At 46.5% G+C, this 27,724-nt stretch overlaps 2 protein-coding genes across 4 annotated transcripts in view; both read left to right on the forward strand.

The window, feature by feature from the left end:
- Positions 1–17,710, forward strand: part of LOC140357811 (voltage-gated potassium channel KCNC1-like) — a 175,204-nt gene extending 157,494 nt beyond the window's left edge. Inside the window, exon 5 of one of the 3 annotated variants that reach the window (XM_072442327.1) lies at positions 16,762–17,710. In XM_072442327.1, the coding sequence (XP_072298428.1) occupies positions 16,762–16,775 (14 nt within the window). In that variant the 3' untranslated portion in view covers positions 16,776–17,710. Of the gene's footprint in view, positions 1–12,952; positions 13,065–16,761 lie in introns of those variants that run through there. The other 2 variants (XM_072442325.1, XM_072442326.1) reach the window with 2 other exon arrangements.
- Positions 17,711–24,610: 6,900 nt separating this feature from the next.
- Positions 24,611–25,741, forward strand: cfap100 (cilia and flagella associated protein 100). Its single transcript, XM_072442302.1, has one exon. It carries the CDS (start codon positions 24,611–24,613, stop codon positions 25,739–25,741), a length of 1,131 nt encoding a protein of 376 aa, XP_072298403.1.
- The last annotated feature ends 1,983 nt before the right edge of the window (positions 25,742–27,724 follow it).

A 27,724-nucleotide genomic window follows, 5' to 3' on the forward strand; every position in this document is an offset into this window, starting at 1 on the left:
TACTGTACAGGGTACAGACTACTTACTGTACAGAGTACTTACTGTACAGGGTACTTACTGTACAGAGTACTTACTGTACAGAGTACTTACTGTACAGGGTACAGGGTACTTACTGTACAGGGTACTTACTGTACAGACTACTTACTGTACAGGGTACAGGGTACTTACTGTACAGGGTACTTACTGTACAGAGTACTTTAGTACACCTGAGCTTGGTGGGGCGTGGCATCTCGAAAGGATCAATTATCGGTTGTGGCGCCTCATCCTTTCATCTCTGATCACAAGGACTCAAGAGCTCGTCGAGCTTCATTGATGGAGCAACATTATTCGTGATTCTTCGTCTTTCAAGTCTCAATAAAAGCCCAAGTTGTTCTTGTGAAATGGAAGCTGCACGATGCTCATGGAGCTCTGTGGGTTTCTTCATATGTTACGTCGCACAGGCGCGCAGTCCGTTCTGAGCACTTACCATGACTGTTATTATTCATCTTTTGCAACCGTGCCCAGCTCTAATGGCAGATTAAGCACGTTGGACTGTACTTGTCCGGCTGTACAGCGCTGCGCAACTAATGAACCCAACCAACTTTATTTGTATAGCACATTTTACCAACACAAAGTCTCCAAACAGAGTTCAAAACAAGCACAAGCAAAATATGTTAAAACATTTAAAAATAAATAAATATGTACAAACCAAATAAAGAGAGACATTTCTCTGTGAATATGAGTCAGAATATAATAAACACAGTGCTTCCTCTAACGTCTTCTTCTACAGCGTGTCAAACGCTTGTGCTTCCTGCTGGAGTGCCCCCTGGTGGCCGTTTGCCTGTAAAAACATATCAATGAGACACAATATTGTAAAGACTGCAGGGTTCAAAGTCTGAAGGAAGCCCTCGCTCCCCCGCTCCCTCGCTCCCCCGCTCCCTCGCTCCCTCGCTCCCCCGCTCCCCCGCTCCCTCGCTCCCCCGCTCCCCCGCTCCCCCGCTCCCCCGCTCCCCCGCTCCCCCGCTCCCCCGCCTCCCTCGCTCCCCCGCTCCCCCGCTCCCCCGCTCCCCCGCTCCCCCGCTCCCTCGCTCCCCCGCTCCCCCGCTCCCCCGCCTCCCTCGCTCCCCCGCTCCCTCGCTCCCCCGCTCCCCCGCTCCCCCGCCTCCCTCGCTCCCCCGCTCCCCCGCTCCCCCGCTCCCTCGCTCCCTCGCTCCCCCGCTCCCCCGCTCCCTCGCTCCCCCGCTCCCCCGCTCCCTCGCTCCCTCGCTCCCCCGCTCCCCCGCTCCCCCGCTCCCTCGCTCCCCCGCTCCCCCGCTCCCCCGCCTCCCTCGCTCCCCCGCTCCCCCGCCTCCCTCGCTCCCCCGCTCCCCCGCTCCCCCGCTCCCTCGCTCCCTCGCTCCCCCGCTCCCCCGCTCCCTCGCTCCCTCGCTCCCCCGCTCCCCCGCTCCCCCGCTCCCTCGCTCCCCCGCTCCCCCGCTCCCCCGCCTCCCTCGCTCCCCCGCTCCCCCGCTCCCTCGCTCCCTCGCTCCCCCGCTCCCCCGCTCCCTCGCTCCCCCGCTCCCCCGCTCCCTCGCTCCCTCGCTCCCCCGCTCCCCCGCTCCCCCGCTCCCCCGCTCCCTCGCTCCCTCGCTCCCCCGCTCCCCCGCTCCCTCGCTCCCCCGCTCCCCCGCTCCCCCGCTCCCTCGCTCCCCCGCTCCCCCGCTCCCCCGCTCCCCCGCTCCCTCGCTCCCCCGCTCCCCCGCTCCCCCGCCTCCCTCGCTCCCCCGCTCCCTCAAGCCCTCGCTCCCTCGAGCCCTCGCTCCCTCGTCCCCCCGTCACTCCAAACCTTCACCCCTCCCAGGAGCACTCTGTGACCTCTGTGACCTCTGTGACCTCTGTGTTTCGTAAGCCTCATGAACATGACACGGGTCATTGTGACTTCAACACAAGTGAATCATACGAATGGAAATCTTTAAACCTCCAGCTGCAATTAAATATTCAAAAATGTAGTGAATTATTTATATATGTGGCACAATGGTTAGGTCATCCCCGGTCCCTCCTCCCCCTCCTCTCCTTGTGTCTAGCCCCGCCTACATTAACCCATTGCATTCTAACTGTGGTGTGTCCATCCCCCCAGGCTTCCCTCCTCAGGCGCTTCCTCTGCGTTGTGTTACTAAAGTCTGAGTGATGCAGGTATGTTTCTGTCAGAGCACATGTGTTTTATATATCATATTATAACGTGATATACATTACTCTGTAGCCAATAGAAGGTTTGTAAAGGTTTAAAGGTTTCTAAGCAAAAGCTTTGAATAGATAAATAAAAGATAAGTTAAATTCATATTATGTAACTTTTTGGAGGTGACACGTCACCTGATTCATTCCATGGAAAATAAAGTTAAAGCATAATTCAGATCGAGAGGTTTATGCCATACTGCACCAGCAGGAGGCCGCTCCATGTTTAGTCCTGACTCTGGCACCAGCAGGAGGCCGCTCCATGTTTAGTCCTGACTCTGGCACCAGCAGGAGGCCGCTCCATGTTTAGTCCTGACTCTGGCACCAGCAGGAGGCCGCTCCATGTTTAGTCCTGACTCTGGCACCAGCAGGAGGCCGCTCCATGTTTAGTCCTGACTCTGGCACCAGCAGGAGGCCGCTCCATGTTTAGTCCTGACTCTGGCACCAGCAGGAGGCCGCTCCATGTTTAGTCCTGACTCTGGCACCAGCAGGAGGCCGCTCCATGTTCAGTCCTGACTCTGGCACCAGCAGGAGGCCGCTCCATGTTCAGTCCTGACTCTGGCACCAGCAGGAGGCCGGTCCATGTTTAGTCCTGACTCTGGCACCAGCAGGAGGCCGGTCCATGTTTAGTCCTGACTCTGGCACCAGCAGGAGGCCGCTCCATGTTCAGTCCTGACTCTGGCACCAGCAGGAGGCCGCTCCATGTTCAGTCCTGACTCTGGCACCAGCAGGAGGCCGCTCCATGTTCAGTCCTGACTCTGGCACCAGCAGGAGGCCGGTCCATGTTTAGTCCTGACTCTGGCACCAGCAGGAGGCCGGTCCATGTTTAGTCCTGACTCTGGCACCAGCAGGAGGCCGCTCCATGTTTAGTCCTGACTCTGGCACCAGCAGGAGGCCGCTCCATGTTCAGTCCTGACTCTGGCACCAGCAGGAGGCCGCTCCATGTTTAGTCCTGACTCTGGCACCAGCAGGAGGCCGCTCCATGTTTAGTCCTGACTCTGGCACCAGCAGGAGGCCGGTCCATGTTTAGTCCTGACTCTGGCACCAGCAGGAGGCCGGTCCATGTTTAGTCCTGACTCTGGCACCAGCAGGAGGCCGCTCCATGTTCAGTCCTGACTCTGGCACCAGCAGGAGGCCGCTCCATGTTTAGTCCTGACTCTGGCACCAGCAGGAGGCCGCTCCATGTTCAGTCCTGACTCTGGCACCAGCAGGAGGCCGCTCCATGTTTAGTCCTGACTCTGGCACCAGCAGGAGGCCGCTCCATGTTTAGTCCTGACTCTGGCACCAGCAGGAGGCCGGTCCATGTTTAGTCCTGACTCTGGCACCAGCAGGAGGCCGGTCCATGTTTAGTCCTGACTCTGGCACCAGCAGGAGGCCGCTCCATGTTCAGTCCTGACTCTGGCACCAGCAGGAGGCCGCTCCATGTTCAGTCCTGACTCTGGCACCAGCAGGAGGCCGGTCCATGTTTAGTCCTGACTCTGGCACCAGCAGGAGGCCGGTCCATGTTTAGTCCTGACTCTGGCACCAGCAGGAGGCCGCTCCATGTTCAGTCCTGACTCTGGCACCAGCAGGAGGCCGCTCCATGTTCAGTCCTGACTCTGGCACCAGCAGGAGGCCGGTCCATGTTTAGTCCTGACTCTGGCACCAGCAGGAGGCCGGTCCATGTTTAGTCCTGACTCTGGCACCAGCAGGAGGCCGGTCCATGTTTAGTCCTGACTCTGGCACCAGCAGGAGGCCGCTCCATGTTCAGTCCTGACTCTGGCACCAGCAGGAGGCCGCTCCATGTTTAGTCCTGACTCTGGCACCAGCAGGAGGCCGTTACAGTCTAATCTACTGGAGACAAACGCATGGATAAGTCTCTCCAAATCCGGTTCAGACACTATATTTTTGAAACTAATACAATCTAGCTCAGACACCCTTCTTGCCATTCAAAACAAAAAAGCCAATGACGGCATACCTCTAGCTGCAAGCATGTTACCGTGGCAACCTGACCAACACTGCCATAGACTTACATGCTTTTTGGTTTTGAATGGGACAAACCATGTACTTTGTCATCAACATTTGGCACACGTATCGTCCACATCAAACTGAAGTCAAAAGCCAGTGGGGACACAACTCGATCTCACACTGCGCGCTCGTGAATGAAGTAGTATAAAGTTGGTACTGTTTGTGGGGGAGGGGTGATGTAGGCGGGGGGATTAGAGGTGTGCTCTTCGTGGTGGCTCGTACCTCGCGGTCGCAAGGGGGGCGAGGGCCTTTACCACCGCGCGCAGCTTTAATGATGTAAAATTGCAACTTATCTGACCATTAAAACCGTACACTTTGAGATCCATATGAAGACCATTTGTAAATAAGTTAAATATTAGCACTTTGGGCGTAGCTCCAGCTGCTGTAAATCTTGCCATGTGAGAATTGCGGCGGCTCAGTCTGGTTCAGATGTGTTCTAGCCTGAGCCACCAGAGCACAGCCGGTCCACCCCACACGTCCACGCACTGTCCACCTGAGTGTCTCTGAACAGCGCTGACCCTCCTGTTTTGTCCTGTCTCTGTGTCTGTCTGTCCATCTTGTCCCTCCAACGTCCTCCTTTGGTCTACATATTATTTGGGCTGTATTATTTTTTTGTTCTGCTACTTTTTTTTATAAACACAATGCTTACATAAAAAAAACGAAAAGACACAAACAATAAATAACTAGAACAAAAACAAATCATATCTGAAGAGGTGGTGCAAGAAACACAAATGTGTCAAATATTTAATATTGTGAACATAAAAGTGATTGTGACCTGTGGATACAGCGGTATACACGTGTATATTATCTTATCTTATATGTGCAGACAGAGATGTCAGAGCTGCTGCTGTTACAGAAGTCTACACGCTGACACCACACTCTTATATTCTTACATATTAAATGTTGGTTGGATTAAGTAGGGTTCAAGACTGGGTTAAGGTTAGTTTAAAAAAGTTAATAAGAGGGAGGATACTGTTCATAGAGCAATCAAAATCTGTGCTTGCTATTCTTACATTAAAGGAATAATAGAGGGTTTTTCAAGCGACTGTTAGCATGCGCACACTCACCCCCCACCCTCCTGTTCTTTCCAAGAGGCCGCCTCCCATCAAACCTCGTGCAGAAGCACGCTACAGCCCCACTGCTACACGTGCGTTTGATAATTAGCTCGACGGATCACATAGCATCTCTTGTCTCTGCAGATTTCCATTTCTTCTGAGCTCGAACACAGTCTTTCTCTGTCGTCCACACACCGGCATATCAACCACGCATGTGCAGCCAGGGAAACATGCTGCTATCCTGGGAATGAGAGTGGGGCGTGTCCTCTCATGTAGGGGGCGTGTCCTCCCGTGTAGGGGCGTGTCCTCCCGTGTAGGGGCGTGTCCTCCCATGTAGGGGCATGTCCTCCCGTTTAGGGGCGTGTCCTCCCATGTAGGGGCATGTCCTCTCATGTAGGGGGCGTGTCCTCCCGTGTAGGGGCGTGTCCTCTCATGTAGGGGGCGTGTCCTCCCGTGTAGGGGCGTGTCCTCCCATGTAGGGGCGTGTCCTCTCATGTAGGGGGCGTGTCCTCCCGTGTAGGGGCGTGTCCTCCCGTGTAGGGGCGTGTCCTCCCATGTAGGGGCATGTCCTCCCGTTTAGGGGCGTGTCCTCCCATGTAGGGGCATGTCCTCTCATGTAGGGGGCGTGTCCTCCCGTGTAGGGGCGTGTCCTCCCATGTAGGGGCATGTCCTCCCGTTTAGGGGCGTGTCCTCCCATGTAGGGGCGTGTCCTCCCATATAGGGGCATGTCCTCTCATGTAGGGGGCGTGTCCTCCCGTGTAGGGGCGTGTCCTCCCATGTAGGGGCATGTCCTCCCGTTTAGGGGCGTGTCCTCCCATGTAGGGGCATGTCCTCTCATGTAGGGGGCGTGTCCTCCCGTGTAGGGGCGTGTCCTCCCATGTAGGGGCATGTCCTCCCGTTTAGGGGCGTGTCCTCCCATGTAGGGGCGTGTCCTCCCATATAGGGGCATGTCCTCTCATGTAGGGGGCGTGTCCTCCCGTGTAGGGGCGTGTCCTCCCATGTAGGGGCATGTCCTCCCGTTTAGGGGCGTGTCCTCCCATGTAGGGGCGTGTCCTCCCATATAGGGGCATGTCCTCTCATGTAGGGGGCGTGTCCTCCCGTGTAGGGGCGTGTCCTCCCATGTAGGGGCATGTCCTCCCGTTTAGGGGCGTGTCCTCCCATGTAGGGGCGTGTCCTCCCATATAGGGCATGTCCTCTCATGTAGGGGGCGTGTCCTCCCGTGTAGGGGCGTGTCCTCTCATGTAGGGGCGTGTCCTCCCATGTAGGGGCGTGTCCTCTCATGTAGGGGCATGTCCTCCCGTTTAGGGGCGTGTCCTCCCATGTAGGGGCGTGTCCTCCCATGATGGTCCCTCCAGCACCTCATCATCCTCTGTTCCCCATTGTCTGAGACATTCACTGAGCACGTCCTCTGTAGGAGCCTTGTCCTTGATGTACTTATGGATCTTGAACATTTCGTCCTGGATAGTGGCTCTTACGCTCACTAGTCCCGCCTCCTTCCTTACGGCTAGTGTACAGTCTCAGGGTGCTAGTGTCCAGTCTCAGGGTGCTAGTGTACAGTCTCAGGGTGCTAGTGTCCAGTCTCAGGGTGCTAGTGTACAGTCTCAGGGTGCTAGTGTACAGTCTCAGGGTGCTAGTGTACAGTCTCAGGGTGCTAGTGTACAGTCTCAGGGTGCTAGTGTCCAGTCTCAGGGTGCTAGTGTACAGTCTCAGGGTGCTAGTGTCCAGTCTCAGGGTGCTAGTGTCCAGTCTCAGGGTGCTAGTGTCCAGTCTCAGGGTGCTAGTGTACAGTCTCAGGGTGCTAGTGTCCAGTCTCAGGGTGCTAGTGTACAGTCTCAGGGTGCTAGTGTCCAGTCTCAGGGTGCTAGTGTACAGTCTCAGGGTGCTAGTGTACAGTCTCAGGGTGCTAGTGTACAGTCTCAGGGTGCTAGTGTACAGTCTCAGGGTGCTAGTGTCCAGTCTCAGGGTGCTAGTGTACAGTCTCAGGGTGCTAGTGTCCAGTCTCAGGGTGCTAGTGTCCAGTCTCAGGGTGCTAGTGTCCAGTCTCAGGGTGCTAGTGTACAGTCTCAGGGTGCTAGTGTCCAGTCTCAGGGTGCTAGTGTACAGTCTCAGGGTGCTAGTGTACAGTCTCAGGGTGCTAGTGTACAGTCTCAGGGTGCTAGTGTCCAGTCTCAGGGTGCTAGTGTACAGTATCAGGGTGCTAGTGTACAGTCTCAGGGTGCTAGTGTACAGTCTCAGGGTGCTAGTGTCCAGTCTCAGGGTGCTAGTGTACAGTCTCAGGGTGCTAGTGTACAGTCTCAGGGTGCTAGTGTACAGTCTCAGGGTGCTAGTGTCCAGTCTCAGGGTGCTAGTGTACAGTATCAGGGTGCTAGTGTACAGTCTCAGGGTGCTAGTGTACAGTCTCAGGGTGCTAGTGTCCAGTCTCAGGGTGCTAGTGTACAGTCTCAGGGTGCTAGTGTCCAGTCTCAGGGTGCTAGTGTACAGTCTCAGGGTGCTAGTGTACAGTCTCAGGGTGCTAGTGTCCAGTCTCAGGGTGCTAGTGTCCAGTCTCAGGGTGCTGGATTTAGGATGGAACCCTCCATGGTCAGGAGCTTTCATGTCTTAACATCTGTGATCTGTATCTCTCCTTTGGCCAACTGATTATTCCTGCAGGGTCTGATCACTGGCAGGGCGTGGCTCAGGGGTCTGATCATTGGCAGGGCGTGGCTCAGGGGCCTGATCACTGGCAGGGCGTGGCTCAGGGGTCGGATCACTGGCAGGGCGTGGCTCAGGGGTCTGATCACTGGCATAGCGTGGCTCAGGGGTCTGATCACTGGCAGGGCGTGGCTCAGGGGTCTGATCATTGGCAGGGCGTGGCTCAGGGGTCTGATCACTGGCAGGGCGTGGCTCAGGGGTCTGATCACTGGCAGGGCGTGGCTCAGGGGTCTGATCACTGGCAGGGCGTGGCTCAGGGGTCTGATCACTGGCAGGGGTCTGATCACTGGCAGGGCGTGGCTCAGGGGTCTGATCACTGGCAGGGCGTGGCTCAGGGGTCTGATCATTGGCAGGGCGTGGCTCAGGGGTCTGATCACTGGCAGGGCGTGGCTCAGGGGTCTGATCACTGGCAGGGTGTGGCTCAGGGGTCTGATCATTGGCAGGGCGTGGCTCAGGGGTCTGATCACTGGCAGGGCGTGGCTCAGGGGTCTGATCACTGGCAGGGCGTGGCTCAGGGGTCTGATCACTGGCAGGGCGTGGCTGTTTATTGCCCGGGACTTGTTCTTACCATTGAGCTGCTTCAGGACTTGCCTTTCCTTGTTTCCTCTTTGTTGCCATTTGTCTGTGGGATTCACAGGGACTTGTAACTGTCCTCAATGTCTGCTATTGTTCCTTCTGGGAGTGAGACCTCCTCTGTGTGGACCACCTTCCCTCTGTGAGGACCACCTTCCCTCTGTGTGGACCACCTTCCCTCTGTGAGGACCACCTTCCCTCTGTGTGGACCACCTTCCCTCTGTGTGGACCACCTTCCCTCTGTGAGGACCACCTTCCCTCTGTGTGGACCACCTTCCCTCTGTGAGGACCACCTTCCCTCTGTGTGGACCACCTTCCCTCTGTGTGGACCACCTTCCCTCTGTGTGGACCACCTTCCCTCTGTGTGGACCACCTTCCCTCTGTGAGGACCACCTTCCCTCTGTGTGGACCACCTTCCCTCTGTGAGGACCACCTTCCCTCTGTGTGGACCACCTTCCCTCTGTGTGGACCACCTTCCCTCTGTGAGGACCACCTTCCCTCTGTGAGGACCACCTTCTCTCTGTGAGGACCACCTTCCCTCTGTGTGGACCACCTTCTCTCTGTGTGGACCACCTTCCCTCTGTGAGGACCACCTTCTCTCTGTGAGGACCACCTTCCCTCTGTGTGGACCACCTTCTCTCTGTGTGGACCACCTTCCCTCTGTTTGGACCACCTTCCCTCTGTGAGGACCACCTTCCCTCTGTGTGGACCACCTTCCCTCTGTGTGGACCACCTTCCCTCTGTGTGGACCACCTTCTCTCTGTGTGGACCACCTTCCCTCTGTGTGGACCACCTTCCCTCTGTGTGGACCACCTTCCCTCTGTGTGGACCACCTTCTTTCTGTGTGGACCACCTTCCCTCTGTGTGGACCACGGACCACCTTCCCTCTGTGTGGACCTCTGCAGAACAGCAGTGAGGGGGTTCAGACCTCTGCAGAACAGCAGTGAGGGGGTTCAGACCTCTGCAGAACAGCAGTGAGGGGGTTCAGACCTCTGCAGAACAGCAGTGAGGGGGTTCAGACCTCTGCAGAACAGCAGTGAGGGGGTTCAGACCTCTGCAGAACAGCAGTGAGGGGGTTCAGACCTCTGCAGAACAGCAGTGAGGGGGTTCAGACCTCTGCAGAACAGCAGTGAGCAGGTTCAGACCTCTGCAGAACAGCAGTGAGCAGGTTCAGACCTCTGCAGAACAGCAGTGAGGGGGTTCAGACCTCTGCAGAACAGCAGTGAGGGGGTTCAGACCTCTGCAGAACAGCAGTGAGGGGGTTCAGACCTCTGCAGAACAGCAGTGAGGGGGTTCAGACCTCTGCAGAACAGCAGTGAGGGGGTTCAGACCTCTGCAGAACAGCAGTGAGGGGGTTCAGACCTCTGCAGAACAGCAGTGAGGGGGTTCAGACCTCTGCAGAACAGCAGTGAGGGGGTTCAGACCTCTGCAGAACAGCAGTGGGGACAGCGTATCACCTTGGTTTATGCCACATTTGACAGAGTGTCTTGCCATTGGCCTCAAGGACGGTTTTCCACAACCTCATCGAGTTCCCCATAAAGGCTCTTAGAGCCGTATGCTTTCTTGTAATCAATCCTTGCAGTGCTCAGCTTGGTGTGTCGGGTTCTACAGACCCGTTCAACTGTTCTGTCTGTTGTTTGGCAGTTTCGAGTGGGCATCTGGTTGTACCTCTTGGGTTCTGGGCCTCAGACAGTCGGCTCACCTCTCTCCGAGCTGTCTTGATCTTAGCCTCCGACCTCCTTTTCCATGGTGTGCATTTCATCTCATGGTTGCGCTTACGATAGCCGAGTGTCTCCAGGTTCACTGCTGCTGAGTTGTATATCAGCTCACTGGTTTCAGTGACGGTTGTCGTAGGGATAGCAGTCAATGCTATCCTCTTGAAGACTTTCTGAGAGTACCTCACTGAGCCGTGGCAATGAGCTTTGGGGTTGCCTGTTGTGCATTCTCACTATGATCTTATCTTTCAGGTCAGTTGCTGCCGTGTTCAGCGTGGTTATTGGGGCTTCGTACCCAATCTCTGTATGTGGAGTGACCTCTAACTCCCCCCTGACCTCGCGCGCTGGCCCGCCCTTGCTATTGCCATAGCATTTGCGTTGTATCTCATCAATCTCTAGTTGTGATAGCAGTTGCCACTTGTGGATGTTGGAACACTGAGCTACTAGTTGTTTGGTCGTTAGTGTTGACTGTGGGTTTCATACTCGCCATTCTTTCCACATTCTCTGCATGTAGCCCCTCTGACTAGGGTTACAGGGGTAGTAGCAGGCCCTGTAGGATTATTATGGCGCCTTTGCTACAAGTATCTATTTTAAAATATGCATCCCAGTGTATTGGCTTTCACAATTACTTAAATAAAAAAATATTTTTAATCAAACCATCTAGAGCTATAGTTCACATTGTCCCTTCATCCATTGTCCCTGTCCAGATTTTAGTCAAATGTCTTAGGGCTGAAGCCTGAGCGTGGCATGTATGTGTGCGCAGCTGTCACGTGATCACACCTCAGACAGGTGCGCACCTGTCATGTGATCACACCTCAGACAGGTGCGCACCTGTAACGTGATCACAACTCGTACTGTCATTCAAATATTCCGCCCGATTTGTTTGATTTGCATTATTGCACAGCAGGGCTCTAGACTAACCTTTTTTATTCATGGCACTGGTGCAACCTATTGTTTTTATGAAGTCAGTTAACCCTAACCCATAATAAACTCATGCCAATGACAATGCAATTGTGCAAATGTAAAAAGCATGTCTAGCGATGTTCATCCATTGACCGACACAAGTCTCAGAGCTGCATCCGTCACAATTGCTCGGAGGTCCGTTCTCTCGACCTTCTGACCTCTCCTTTACTCTGGCTTTCACTCTCACACTCTTGATGTAACGCAGTGGTGTCAGTCTTCCGCTGCCCTTTTAGTCGCTAACTCTCTGTCATCATTTCGTTTGTGACTAAAAAAATAACCAAATAGTGCTTAGTTCTATGATATATAGTGTGAATGATCACCCCATAAAATGCACTTTACACTACCCACTACCCTTTGCCTGCAGCACGGCGCTGCACTGCAAAAGTGAGGAGTTAGAGGCACAGGGCCATGTGAGACAACACTAGATCAGCCAATAGTCAGAGCTGTTCAGTGAGCGCTGCAGAGTGGGATTGAGCTCAACTGAAATGTTTAGAGCGGCATGTCCATGGATGCTGTGTGAGTGCAGGAGCCTCATCAGTGAGTTGTGGTAATGGGACCGAAAAACCGACACATAACTTTTTCTGTTTGTAACTACTGTCTGCACACTCTAAAAAATCATCGCATATTCAATTGTTTAACTTGCAGTCTAGAGCAGACACCGCAGGCTCACTGCTCTGGAAACACTGCTTCCTGCATCCTTCCTCCATCTGATGCCTATTCACACGGCCTTCACAATAAACGCAATATCCCTGACACATTCTTTATTCAATTTTCATCAAATTTACAAAATCAAATGAAAGACTCTAAGATCCTATGGGAACTCTGTTAGGAGTGCTTTTCACCATCACAGTAAGATAAGATAAGATAAGATAAGATAAGATAATCCTTTATTGTCCCACATGGGGAAATTTCATTGGTGCAATGCAGGTAGATCCAGAGGTAGATACAGAAGAACAGATCACTTATAGGAAGTCTGAAAAACACTTTCAGTAGAAGATCTCCTATAAATAAATAAAAACTCCCCTAGACAAATAAATAAATACATAAATAAATACCATTGCATGTGATCACGACAGTAATTGCACATGAATATGTGTCACGACGGCACATAGATTGCACATGAATTGCACATGAATTCCAACAGCAATTGCACATATGACAGAATTGCACATGGTTAGGTCAGTAAAACAACATTATGATGCTATCAGCACAATTTCTGCTTTGCGGAGAATAAAATGAGAATATAATTAGAGGCAGACATTTAACAGTATTTTAATAGCTGCTTTTACAATATATACGTAATGGAGCAAGACAAATGTACTTTATTAATGGAAAATAAAATGAGGTACGGCCTCCTAAATATATTTGTTTTTTCAAGGGCAATGATATCGTTTCACTTTCATTTCAAAATCTACTAAAGACAAATACCTTTTAAATTTTTGCAGCATAATATCTTTTTACTCGTTTGTTTCCTTTTTTAATGGCCAGCACTAGATATTTGACCTAATTAGCTGTTTGTCATGAATGATGGGGTGGCTGCACTCACTAAGTATGTATGAGTGGTGAGGTCTTGTCCATTCCCATTTCCATGTCCAGATCCATCCGCTCCACAGCAGACTCAGTGCAACACGGCTCCAGGTGCAATGTTTATTAGTTATTCTCCTTTTTGGCTTCTCTTTCTTTCCCTGATTGTTCCCCTCTTCCTCCCCTCCTTATCTGCTCATCGCTCTATCCGTGGATGCCATTCTGTCCAACCAGTAGGGGGCACTGTGAACGGCTACTGGAGCGATAGCCCCTGGTAGAGTGTGAAGATGGCATGGCTCACGGGGAGAAGGAAGAAGAGAAACATAGAAATATGCAAAACTAGATCCAGCAGTCCAGCCTCTGTCCACCACCACGACCCCTGACCTCCACCGCCACCATACGCCTATGTTCAGACTCATTCAATGGACACTTTTGTACATACGGACTCTTCTTTTTCCACTGTTTTAGTTTTATAGCGATGGTTTTTATTTTCTAAAAGTCAATACATTGAAGGGTCTGTGTATGTAACCATGTAATAAGGTTTTATACATACTATGGTGTGCACAATACCAAAACCACTTGTACACTGATGGTTTCACAGGGTTAAGAACATTTATTTATTCATATTTGGGCAATGCATGGCAATTGAAAAATAAATTGGCATTCCAATATTTCACCAAATTCCCCATTAATGTTTATTTCCAAATACCACCGTAGCATTTTCCTCTGCAAAAATTAAAAACTATACGTACTGCCCAATAATATTTGTTGGGTAAAGTCATTTGGTTTTATCCTATTCAATGATCTAAAGTGGCCTGATGCTATGCCATCTCATACACATTGTTCCATGTTCAATTTCCGCCTTGCGCCTGCCCTAAAATGTGAATTGTACATTTTCATTCTTACAATTCTGTTACATCATTAACATTTAAAGGATGTCAGAACACCATCAGGTCTTGTGATAATTGCTCTATCTTTATGGGAATGTGAAAATATGTCTTTGTCTGATGCTAACCTGGCGGCTCCACATCTGTTCAGACTGAAAATCACCAAATGCCTCAGGGTCGGACCAGTCATTTTATACCACACATATTCTATATACTTTTTCACTGTGTTCACCTCGACTCTCACCCGATATAGAATGCCCTGCCTTCTTGTTTGCTGATTGGTCATATTGTTCTGATGATGTACATATGTAAAGTTATGTTCAAACTGCATGGGTTTCCATTGCAAGCAATAAGGTTCTTGGTATAACTGCAGATGAGGCGTGTTAAGATGCTAGACTAAAGCTAAATGAATGTGTATATAATAGACATTTTAAGTGTGTATGGACATGTGTGCTCAAATGCATACATACGCACTAACAAGCATGCGGGTCAAACTTTACCTCTTTGAATGCACGAAGAGGAAGAATGAGCAGACATTATGCATGCTAAATGCTACGCTATTGGTCCCAGTAGACCAGGATAGGTACTGTACGGGGGGGAAAGTTTATTTTTTCAGGATGGGCTGGGGTTCCATTTATAGTAGGACTTGTATAGCTGCTTTCTAATCAATCTTGAGACTTAAGAGGCATACAGTACAGTTAATCGTAGCTTATAACTTTGGGTTTGTTTTTTTGGTTTGCTTCTCTCTTCATAGAGAACTATTCTGAGAGCCCTGAGCTTGTCAGATATATGCAAAAAGAAGCACTAACTGTGAACTAATGCTAAAAATCCAGCTTCTTCCATTATAGTCTCACTTACTCTTGTGTAAGAAGAGTCCAAGACTGTCCCATTCCAGATGACCATTTTTCCAAAGTCCCTGTCCCAGTGTGCTCTCTGAAACATTACATCAAATCATGCCATGTGTTTGCTCAGCGCATTTCTGAATGTGTAGAGGAAGTGGTTTTACAGGAGGACGCCTCAGCAGTCTAGACTTACACCTGGTCCAGTTTCAAACTATCAACATTCTTGACATTCGAGACATTCTTGTTTGAACAATCGGGTGTTTTAGAAAATAAAATGTGGCATCAGGATCAACATTATATCTAATCAAAGACAATCTGGCTCAAATGTGCTTGGACTAGCTAGAAATGACAGTTCTAAATAGCTCTTCTGAATATGCATGGTCTTCATGGGTTTCAATTAGGTTCACAATTAGTTTAACAATTCAAAACCAAATATTTTCTTGTAATGGTCAAAAGTCCGTGATACGCCACCCATAGCAGAAAACTCAAACCCATGTTTAGAGGCCATATCAGGTTTCCTTTGCAAATATATGAATTTTCATGTAGCTGGAATCAATGAGTCCACATTTACTTGTCCTTGAAGATCTTAATCCATTACTGAATTAGGAATAGAAATCCAATACATTAAAGTGCAATCTCTAATGTGTCCATCCCCAACCTTGTCAATATATTTTAACATCTGCATTCTCTACAGCTAAATGTTCTCAGTCGTACCATGGAAACATGTCCAGTCTAAGTACACTGCAGAAGCGGCCTTCCCTTTATCTACATATTCAAACCCTTTTCTTTATCATTCAATCGCTGTTGATGCAGCTCTTCATGACTCAGGTACCTCGTAACCTGTGTCTCCACTCATGTTGCTTCCTCAAAGTTGTACTGTATGTACCGAACCGGAGAGATTCTACCAAATGTAAAGCTCTTTCTGTGCCTGTCAGTGTCACCTCTGCTTTCATTGTTCCAAACTTTCTTACCTCCCCAATTTAACAAGAACTCTTCCAACCTACCACATATCCTCACCAATGTCCACCACTGAAAGAGCACTTGAACAAACTAAGCTCAAAGTTTGAAAAGTTGTTGGACTCACATGGACTATCCCTGGAGGGAAAATGAGGAAGACAAACAAAGACTCGAACCAAAGTGGACCTTCCATGTAAGAAAATGTTTCCTGAGCCCACGCACTGTTTTGTTTCGTATCTTTGGTGTTTTTTTTTTGTTCACTGTGTCACAATCTTCCCCGTCCTCCATTTTGTTCATGTAGGCTTCTGTGTACCACACCTGGGTCAAACAGCCATCGTACTCACAGCAAGCATTGAGTAATGTGTGAGTGATTTGTCAACCACATGGGAGATGAATCTATATGACAATGGTTCTTCTTTGGCCAAGGTCTGGTCCGGGTGTGTGCAAGAGTAGTTTTTGGTTTTGTGGTGGATTTTTCTGTGGATGTTCTGGTTAGCTGCAGCCCCCTAACATGTCATAGATACAGATATGTTAGCGGGCTTGGCAGTCGGAGTGGAGTGTGTCTATGTGAAAGTTTGAAAAGATGTGTCTGTGTCTGTGTTGTGTTGCATGCCAACAGTAAGCTTCTTTCTAAGTGTTCTTAATTTGGCCTCCGTCATCCCTCCCTTGATGTACTCAAGTGTCACTTGGCTGAGGTTTCCACGGCTTGGACGTTAATACTCAGTTTGTCCAGTGGAAATTGCTGCCTAGTGAACACCGGCCATTGTAGAAATCTTTTAGAGGGTTTTTTCTCTTTTAGAGGGTTTTTAACGTTTGGCGATAAGGGTGCAAAGAAAACATTGATGTCTAAAAGGTTTTACAATGGCTATCGTTGTAACCCACTTTCACTTAAGATTATTTTCAGCCAATAGCATCATTTCATATACCTGAAAATGTATCCCAAACTATTAAGATATTTGAAAGAACTATCATTCTTGAAAGCTTGATACACCATCACAGACTTTCCCCTTGGAAAATTCTGAATTTTGAAGCTAAAATAAACACACAAAGTACAATGGTCTTGAAGTGTTGCTGTTGATTCAAAAAACCTACTTGTGTTATGATGGTGGGTACATACTGGATTCAATATTTGACATTTTTTGTGGATTAACTGAACATATTGATAAACTAATATACCACCATCATTCCCAAGGCGTTGGCATAATTTGGGATTTTGATCAGTACCAAACCAGAAAGAAATCACTAATTAAAAAAAAAAAAAAACATTTTTGAAAATCTCTTTTTTTCCCTCTGGTCTGGTATCAGAAATGTATGGAAATTTTGCCCAAACTAAATCCCCCTTCTTCTTTCCTTTCAGTGCTGAGTTTCTGAGGCGAGAGAGATGGAGTAAACTTTGAACAGCTGCACTTTCATCTTCCTCATTTGGATTCCGTCGAGAAGCGGCGGGAGGGAACAGAAAGAGATGAGAGGAAGAGGTCATCCGTGACACCCCCATCTGCATACCCAATGACTGTGGCCAAAATCAGGAGCAGAACCACCCCCATTTGGACAGGAGATTGGACAAAACATAAGTAGCTGCTCTGGGTATTCACAATAAAGATAAATAACCAGGTGCAACAGAATTCTCCAGTTGGATTTCCTCAGCCCTCTCTCAATGCTCTACCAGGACTGGGTGCACCATTTCTGTGGCATCTAGAACACTATGCAAGACAATAGTGGCAGTGCATGTCACGATGAACAATCCAGTGTGGGATTAGATCACCTCAAAGTTCAAATCTCGTCATACATATCAGAAACATCAGCCATATCACAGCGAGAGGAGAAAGGGAAGGCTGCTGCTCATTTTGGCCTCATTTGTCCACGGCTGGACTGATCGAAAGACTTTGTGGAGATGTTCTCTCTCTTTTCTCTGCAGATTTCCCCTCCCGCATCTCTCATTGTTGCTTCTCCTCTTTTAGCAAAGTGCATGGCATGATAGAAAACACTTTATCAAGAAAACAAAGACTCTGGTTGAGGAAGCGAATGAGACCAAGACAGAACCCCCAAGAAAAAGCGGGGACTCCCTTTTCCCAAGTTGCAATGTCAATGCAAAGTCAGTATGATCAACCAAGCTATTTTTCATCTCCCCCAAAGCAACGGCTGATATGGGAAAATCAGCATCTCTTGCACCAGAGTGATGATGGATGAGGGCCGCTCCAGTGCGGATCAGGGGAACACGGTGTTGAGAGTGGGGGTTGGGGGGCCGTGTGGACCATACACTCAATATACCTCTGACTCTCTGGGACGACAAATGGAGGCTTTAAAAAGAAACGCAGGGATCAGCAGAATCTCCAAAACACCTTAGAGCTACTAATCTATGAACAAACAAAAAAAAGAATAATTAGAAATGCATTTTTATTACCTTGTTTACCAGCATGAATATTCTGCATGACATCTGCAAGTCATTTTGAAGCTCCCCGTAACAAACAGGGCTAGAATTAAAAAAAATAAAAATAATGATAATAATTATTATAGTATATGCAGAAGCAAAAGGAAAATACATAGTTTTTAAGATATTACAGAGTCTTGTTACATCTACATAGTTTTGGTCTATTTGAAATTAAAATGACTCTTCCACTTGCGCTGACCCTGGACTGGACTCTTGTCTCTGCTTTTTGCTTCCCCTTTACCCTCGAGCTTCTTTTCTATATCTGTTCCAAGGTGTGATTCTCTCTAAAAATGGCAGCTCTGGCACATGCACTTGCTGGACTTGGGAAAATGTCACCAAACTGACCAAGTACCTGCTTTTCATATCAGTGTTTGTTTGTCAGTTGTTGTTTTTCATGTTGGTTTGATGCTTTCAAATCGGCAACAGGGCTTGTGCAATCCGTGTGTATCTGTGTGTTTTATGTTAGGGTCAAGGTGGCTGCTTCACCACGCAGATATTTGAAGTTTGCAATTTAGGGAAAATATCCATAGGTGCAGACAGTTTAAACAACTGTCAAACTTGCAAATGGGGTTAAGTTCATGTTAAGGTGCATGACACCTGCAATTCTGTCAGACTATAGACAACAGCATTATTTTTGCACTCCGTTAGGTCAATGGGTTAGAAACTGTGTCCCCTTGTTCCAAAGATTCAACTCTATAATTCTGATTGTACCGCATGGAAAATGACCCTAACTCAACCCAGTTTGCAGTTGGAGGGTACTATGGAGATGGTGAACAGCAGCCATCTTGATTCTGTCTAGAATTAAGATTACTATGTTTTGTATTGTCATTAACATAATAGATGCATAGTCTTATTTATTTATTTTTTAGCAAAGCTAAATTTTAAAGTTATATTCTAAATAGTGAACAAAATCCTATTGTTTGATAACAATAGTGCAGATGTCTGAATATATATTTTTCTGCTGTTGACAAATTCAATTCAATTCCATTTATTTTTGTAACGCTCAACATCACAAGAGCAGTTTCCTCAGAGGGCGACAGTGAAAAACAGATGACACAAATGTCCATAGGGACTTGGCCATGTCCCAGCAAATGAAAACAAAGGGCTGAATTTTGTGAACAAATCATTTCAAACATAGAAATCCGTCCTCAGGAAACGGTGGAGACGAGGGAGCGTAGTATGTGACCTAATGTAGCTTTATGATCGGCATGTACTGTCAGCAGGTTGAAGATGGAACAATAAAGCCATTGTAACTGCTGAATGGTAAGTAAGACGTGATTCTATGCTTAACTGGTGGTTTAGAAGCTCGACTCTTTTAAGAAAAGTTAGTTCCCAAATATATAATAGGTGTAAGATGAACTCAGCATCTTAGATTTTCACTTGTTATATCATTTGACAATAATGCAACATCATAGTGGTAAATTCATGATGGTTGCATTGGAGATCGGACTACCAGTCTCGTTTGCAAAATCTCAAAATACATATATTCTTGAAATACTTTATTACCAGTGTTCTTGTTAAAAAATACTGAAAGTACAAAGAGTAAACACAAGGCTAGCTAACATCATTGATTACAGTAGGTTCAGTTTTAAACTTTGCAAGACGTGATTCACCAAATGTTTATATTCAAACATTAAGCTAACAAACCAAGACTATAATGCAGGGGTGTCAAACTCATCGTGGGCCTTGTGTCGCAGGCCGAACATGACATCTATATTCATGCATCAGCAGCAGGAACATGGATTTGTGATATGAAATGTAGATCTCACATACCTGATGCTGTTGCTGCACAAACTCAATATGAGATCACTATTTGAATGTCTTAATCTGATTTGAGTGACAAAGTGACTCAGATGAGGTCATAGTGCTTGTGTTCACAGTCACATTAGTGTGTTCACAGTCATGTTCAGACTTTATTACACTCTGACCTGTGTTTTTACCTGTGGATCCTGATCTGTCCAGGTTTGCACTGGTTTGGATGTTTTCCTCACAGAGCATCATCACAGAAGTTTGTTTTCTTGTTGTTAGCTCCACATTAGCTCCACTTTTAGCACAGCTCTAACGTCCACAAACTGTCTCCTTTCTTTCTTCCACGTGTTTCCCAAAACCACACGTCTCTTTCCTCGCCCAGACCTCTGCTCAGGTCTGTAACGTGTGGGACGTGTGTCGGCACTTCTCTGGCAATGCTGAGCAGTGCAGGGGAGGGCTGCTGCAAAGGATTGTGGGACTCATAGTTCCACAGATAAACACACTATATATCTATATAAAATGAACAAATATAAGTGTTTTGCGGGCCAGATTGAAACGTCTGGGGGCCCGGACGCTTCATGTTTGACACCCCTGTTATAATGGATACTATAATTAACTAAATGTGACTTAAACAAAGATAATACAACAAGGCAAACAAACTAGCATAATTTATGCAAAATGGCTAACTGACACAGGGACTGACAACTAAAGTTGTCATAATTCTGCTTTTTGGTTCACTCTAATTACTGTAAACTAGATCTTATCCATTATAGTCCTCCAATCCATAGAGATGTTACGGGTCAAATGCGGCTTTGAAGGTCTTGGTCATTTGTATACACCTTGTTGTATCTATGATCAGATCAAAGTCTGTAAATGGTATTTCAAAAAGCAAATTGTTTGATTTATGAGGACGTTGTTTGTTTTTCAAAATAGAGAAAGTTACAAATGTGTCTTCGGTGTTGATAGCATCAAACTTTGTGCTTGTTTCTATAAAAGTACCTTGAGATTCTAACAAAGGCTTATGTCCGGAATTGACATGTGATGATGAAAACTACTGTACAAATTCTCCTTCATACCTTTGAAATCAGCCTTCACCTCACCTTCAATCTCCGACGACTTTGTTAACATCATAACAAGCATGCTAGATGGCTTGATATACTTAAATATATAAGATGTGGACCTAACTATATTCTGTCACTGTCGCCAAATATTTCTGAGCTAAAGGTATTTTTTCTGGGGTTTTTTGGCTTGCTAGTTAGCCGCATCTGGATTGTGCTTTACATGCCACTATCTCTCCTCATTTCACGCTCCTTCATTCACGTACCTCCTTCACTCGTCCCCTTGGTGTGTCTCCTCTCTCCTTCTTTCTTTGTTAGAAGAAAACGCTTCTTTCTGCATCTCTAGTTCTTGCATTTATTTGTTTTATTTTTTAATTATTTTCAGTTTTTGGAAATGAATTCTAAATGCATGCATGGGAAACTTTAATAAAATGACTTAAAATGAGGTTGAATGAAGTGGGTGAAGGGAGTCCTCTGGGTGAGTGTTTCTCTTCTTTGAGACTGAATGCAGTTACGGAGCAGATTTGTTTTCACACTTGTTGTAGGGCCAGAAATGGGGATCTGTATTTTGACATTTTGTGGCTTGACAGTAACTTACAGATGACAGTATGTTGTTGGTAATGTTAGTTAGCAGCAATAGCAACTTGGTTGTTTTCTGTATTTTAGCCCAATCATGTTACAGCTTTATTCCTGATCCCAGTATGTGACGTTAAGCTAATAAACATCAAAAATAATCAACATAAATTAAAAACCTTACATTCAGAATGATTTTTCTTAGTTAATTTTATGACTAAGGCTTATGTCATGTTATTTTTGGCCGGTTTTAGTCTATTTATTTGCTTGATGTTAAAACAACTAAAGAAATAATGGGAATTTAAGTAAACTTCATTACCTCATTATTTATTCAGGCAGACATGACTTTGTTGTGTGGCAGAGAGCGCTGCTACAGAGGCCTCCCTTCACTGTCCAACGCAATGTTTAAGACTGATGCTGGAGATCATTTTTCACCAGTTAAACTAAAAGATTATTAAATAAAAAATAAGTCATAATAAAAATAGATTTCAATGGAATGTTTATTAATTGCCTTTGTCTGTTTTTGAAAAGAAGAAAATGGTACAGATGTAATAATTCTGCAGCATTTGTGAAAAAGAGACTTAAAACATACAGGTTTGACTGTGAATGCAGAGCTTCTCCTTTACCTAAAGGATTCGGAAAAAAATATTGTTCGAAAAAGTCACAAAATAGCTGAAAATGTCAATTCAGTTTAAAAAAAAAGTGAAATGTAAAAAACAAATAAAAATATTAAAAGTTAATGACAAATCTTTTGTCTGCCGTGTCTTCTGTGTGGTCTTTTACCTGAAGAGAAAAGCCTCAGTAGTGACAGTCACTGTGTCTGGGACTTTCTCTCAATCTACTTTCCTACCAGTGGTAGAAGTAGTACTCCATTTTGCTACTTAAAGGGGCTGTACCTGACACTTTTGAAACATAAAAAACAGGCCAGTCTAGCCTAGCGTAGCCACTAGCGTCATGGCTGAATCTTCCTTTACCTGTTTGAGCTGTCATATGTCGAGTCCGAGCCCTGGCTCCTTCCCTGACGACAGGTGCGTGAAGTGTAGTGGTAGCTTTGGTTGCCAGGGTTACGGAGTTAGAAGCGCGGATCCGCTGTTTAGAGGAGCTAAAGTCTAGCTATAGCCAGAGTGTAGCGTCAGGTTTATAGCGTCATTAGCTAAGACTAGCCCCTCAGTGCCTCTTGTGCAGCCGGGACTAGACCAGGGACAGAATAGGGACCAATTTGTGACAGTTTGGAGGGAACGAGGTGCTAAACGCCGGCCTGTACTGCACCGTGAGCTTCCCGTCTACAACAGGTTTGCTCCCCTCAGCGATCACACGCCGATGAATGTAATTGGAAATTCTATAGTTAGAGACGTGAAACTATGAGCAGCAAGTGTTAGACGTTATCGTATTTTTCACATAGAAAGGCGCACTAGATTATAAAGCGCATTAAGCGAAACAAAACAGACGGATAAGTCAGTCTGTTGAGCTTTATTAAATGCTTGAACTCATTCAGATCAACATTGTTCAAACGTTAATGAGCATATTCAGAATCAGAAAGGGTTTTTTGCCATTGTCTATGAACAGAATTCACAAACTTGTCTTGGTGATTCGGTGCAACAATGAATAAGTCAAAAAGAGGCAAGTTAAGTTTATTTGTAGAGCACATTTCATACACAAGGCAATGCAAAGTGCTTCACAGCAGGAAAATGCATTCAAATCACACAGACAAAAAGACAAGGCTCTCACCTTCTCTAAAAGGACTGAAATAACTTAACTGTACGAAAGAACAGGATCAAAATACAGTTTGGAACTTTATTTACAGCATTTCATTGCTGTAGAACATATGCATACTGTTTATCCCACGCAGTGTTTAGACATAATACCTGTAAAAAAAAAAAGAATAAATGTTTAGTAAGTCAAGTTTTATTCATAAAAAGCACCACAATGCCCCCTGTGCTGTACAAAGGTGCAGAACTTATACTAAGAGTAAATCCAGAGGGTTCAGAAACAGCTTCAGTCTTGGATAGGATCAATTTAGTTTATTTATTTATTTTAAAATAGGCCCTCAGTATAAGAGGGTTAATAAAAGATTAGTAACGCATTCCATCCACTATGCCCTGCGCCACTGTTGCTGTGGGTCTCTGATAAAAGAAAAAGGTGCAATAGCACCTTCTTTCCACTATGCTGCGTGCGTCACTGTTGATCCTCTTTAACTCCTCTTTCAAAGCATCTTTTCTTCCTCCTTCGACGAAGACAGGAAGAAAAGTCACTTCTTCTTCTTCTTCTTCTTCTTCTTCTTCTTCTTCTTCTTCTTCTTCTTCTTCTTCTTCTTCTTCTTCTTCTTCTTCTTCTTCTTCTTCTTCTCAGCGCTCCACGGCGGCCAGAATCCACTCACTGTATTTGTGATTTTCCGTTGTCGTCGTTGTGCATCTGCAGTGGACAGACCAGCGACGCCCCCTCCTCCATTTCTTTACTCTGATCATTCTGATTCTCCAAAAGTAAACTTCCTTTACTCTGACTCCAGTTTAGCGCCTTTAGCCTGTTTTCTATTTCTGCCATTCAATCTCTTTTGTTCAGGGGAATCTTCCTGCAGCTTTAGCAATGATCCTGATCCTTTCAGTTCTCTTTTTAGTTTAAGCAGCACAGTTTCACGATATTTGCAGCTCCATCCTGTATCTCACTGCCAGAACGCTCCGACACAGACGGGCCAAAGGATATTGCGTTCACTTCACATTCTAGAAGAGCTCTAAACTATTTAAATGTTAGGCATTCTAGAATATTGTGTAGCCATCACGACCAGATTCAATGATTTGTTGTGTTGTTTCTTGATGACATCATCATTAAAATGATGATGTCATAATGATGATAAAAAAGAAGGTGGCGATACTTGGATACCAGCCGCCTAAAGTCGCCAGTGAGAATGAAGTCTATAGAAAATAATAAAGTCTAAAGAATAAAGTCTGGCGGTAATGTAACACTTGGATACCAACCGCCACAAAACAAAGAATAAAGTTTAAAGAATAAAGTCTGAAGAATAAAATCTGAAGAATAAAGTCTGAAGAATAAAGTCTGAAGAAAAGTCTAAAGAGTGAAGTCCAAAGATGAAGTCGAAAAATAAAGTCTAAGAACAAAGTCTGGCGTTAATGTAACACTTGGATACCAACCGCCATAAAATACCAAAGAAGAAGAAGAAGAAGAAGAAGAAGAAGAAGAAGAAGAAGAAGAAGAAGAAGAAGAAGAAGAAGAAGAAGAAGGGAACTCGCTGGAAGCTCTAGAATAAAGTCTAAAGAATAAAGTCGAGCTGTAAGGTAACACTTGTATACCAACCGCCATAAAACACCAAAGAAGAAGAAGGAGACGTGAGTAGGTTTAGCACCACATGCATTATTGACTTTATCACGCAAATTATTGTCAATATGGACATTCATCTGGAGGAGAACACCTTTGACCCAGTGGCCCTGCTCTCTGGTAATTTGCAGGATTTGTTCATTAAAAACTCTGAAGCTGAGGTTGCAGTGGATGAACCAGAAATACAAGACATTCAACTAAAGACCATAAAAGATCAATGGGTGTCATTGAAAAAGGAGGCACAAGTGAAAAAAGAGAAGAGACATGGCACTGTTGCTTTTCAAAGGGAGAAGGTCTGGCTTGAGGTGACCAGAGAAGACACCAGATCACAAATAAAAAAGATAAACAGCTTAATTTGCAGAGAAGAGTGTCAACTGGTTCAGCTTCGCAAAAATCTAGAGGCGGATCAGAAGTGCCACGACAATTACCTCTGTGGAAACAAGAGACGGGCTGAAAATGCTTTAGCCGGGTTTCAACAGGCACAGGGCATAGAGCTGGAGGTGGACGTGCTGAATGAGGCTTTGATTGAAGAAAGCAAGAGCACCGAGCGTGACCTTGAGCACATCGAGGGCGTTCTGAGTCATTACACCCACTGCAAAGACATGGTGTTCAAAATGTCTCCAGTTGAGTGGCAGGAAACGCAGCAGACGCCTAAAGGAAAAGAGACAGAGAAATCCCCAAATTCAGTTGAAGATTACCCTGCACTTTTTACACCCACACCAGAGGACTTCTCAAAGATGATGACGGAGCTGATGCAACAAAACGTGTCTCTGATTCAAAACACTGCCGAAGTGGACGACACACTGAAGGAGCTCAACCAGTGCATAGAAACCACTTCAGCCAAGACAAAGGAGGAGGAAGAAAAAGTTGATTTGCAGAATGTTGATCTGAGCAAGAGAGTTGATGTAATAAAGACAAGTATAACAAAGCTAAAACAGAGAATCCTCCTCTATGACTCGCTAAAATCAACTAACAAGGACATTATGTTCAATGCTCTGGGGGAAAAAGTGTCTAAGACATACTCTCAGTGCATGGGCAGGTCGCAGCACCGCCTCAGCACGCTGGAGATGGTGGCAAACATCGAGAGTCGGATGTGCACCCTTCTGACCCAGCTTGAGAACATCCCTGACGACTTTGTGAAAGGAATCATGAAGATAAATCACTGTGAGAAGAGAAGTCTCAAAGCTCCCCCCAAATAAATGGGAAGGAATATGTGTCTCCAACTCTTTATGGATTGTGGGAAAAACACTTGGGGATACTGAATAAAGTCTGTCTAGGTTCATGAAAGTGTAAAGCTGCTGGTTAAAGCCTTCTCAGCAGGAGACTGAAACTTGAGAGTGGACTCCCGCACGCCTTTGGACTACACATCATAAAGAATGTTGGGTGGGTCCACATTTTTCCAGTTACAGTCACTTTGCTCAGTCATGACTACAGCTTGATGTGTTTAAACCAGGTAAAATAGCAACAAATAGTTTATTTCTGTCCACTGTACAAAGGTATGAGGAAATCAGTTGAAGGTTTAGGGTTAGGGCCAGTGTGTACTAAATGTATTCATGCTTGAATTTACTGTGGAGTGCACTGCACATACTTGTGTAGTGTTGTATCTGTAGCCAATGCCCTAATATGTACTGTTTTACAGACTCAATTCTGTCATTTAATTTGTGATTTTAATGAATTTTTCCTGTTGTGTGAAGCACTTTGAATTGCCTTCTGTATGAAATGTGCTCTACAAATAAACTTGCCTTGCCTAAATAGTAAATAAAGGCTCACATTTATATAGTGCTTTTCTACCGTCTGTCACCGTTCTGCCTTTGCCCTTTTTTTTATCCTCAGTCCAGTTCCATTTTTCAGCTCGATCCGGTCCATCTTTTGCTTCCTCTCATGTTTTCCTGCTCTCAACAGCTGCCTCTCATTCCCTAATCATCCCAGGATAACCTATATATGCCTCCTCTTTTAAATCATTCAGCTAGATTGTTGACATGTCAAGAGAGACGTTCAAGCGCTGCATTTATATCTGAGCTTCATGAAGATAAGTTTGTTATCTTAAGTTCGGGAGCAGGACCACGCCCCTTCCTGTGGCTACGCTATTTAATCATCCAGATCACTTACACCTGCGTTCATGACGTCGTGCACACGCTCTATGAAGGCGGAAGCCCTCGCTCGAATACACACGCGTTCCTTACCTTTCTATGGATTAGCTCGACCTCACTCCTTCCGATACATTGGCCCAACCCAGGCCTCACCTCGCCCAGCACAGGAATATAAATATGGCTATAGAGTGTATGCCCTGAGTGAAAGCTGTTCAGGGTATGTTTTGCGCTGGTCAATGCACACTGGACAGTACAAAAATAATGCAAGCAACATCAGTGCAACACACGCAGTTGTCCGTGAGTTGGTTTCTCCCTTTACGGGCAAAGGACACGAGATTTACATGAATTAGCAGATTTGGAAACTGGACTGTGTGGGACGGTAAGGATTACCAGGTTGGGGATGCCAAAATGCCTTGGTAAAAGTGTCTTACAGCTGAAAAAAGGAGATGACCCAGTTTTTTGCAGAAAGGGAAAACTCCTGGCTTGTGCTTGGCACGATACTAAACGTCTCACCATGTTGTCCACAGTCCATGGAAATGATTGTGTTCAGAGGAGGATCCGATCCAAGACAGATGACACTGGCTTCCGTGACATCAAAAGACCTGTATGTGTCGACCAGTACAACGCCTACATGGGTGGAGTGGACACTGCTGACCAGAGGATGAAGACATACCTCTTTCCACACAGGTCCCGGAAATGGTATCATCGCATATTCAATGCCATTATAAGCATAAGTATTGTCAACTCACACATCATATACACCAAATCCACTCCAGGCCCACACAAACCTTTAAAGGTTTACATTCAGAAGATTATTGATGCATTACTGGCTGATCACTCCAAAAAACAAGAGAGGCGCTCAAGACCGGAGGGTGAAATGCCACAGAGACTCACAGAGCGTCATTGGCTTTGTCAAGCAGAGGGACGTCCAGACTGCGCCGTGTGCTCTGACCGCTCTCGTACCAAAGGCAGGCGGCAAACAAAGTACAGGTGCCGTCAGTGTGGCGTTGGCCTCTGTGCGGTTCCATGCAACGAGAGATACCATACGCTAAAAAACTTTAAATGCTGTCATTTGGATATGTAAAAGTGCAG

This window comes from Eucyclogobius newberryi, unplaced genomic scaffold, assembly GCF_026437365.1.
Source record: "Eucyclogobius newberryi isolate DKJ021-1_F unplaced genomic scaffold, fEucNew1.0.hap1 SCAF_13, whole genome shotgun sequence".
Lineage (NCBI taxonomy): Eukaryota > Metazoa > Chordata > Actinopteri > Gobiiformes > Gobiidae > Eucyclogobius > Eucyclogobius newberryi.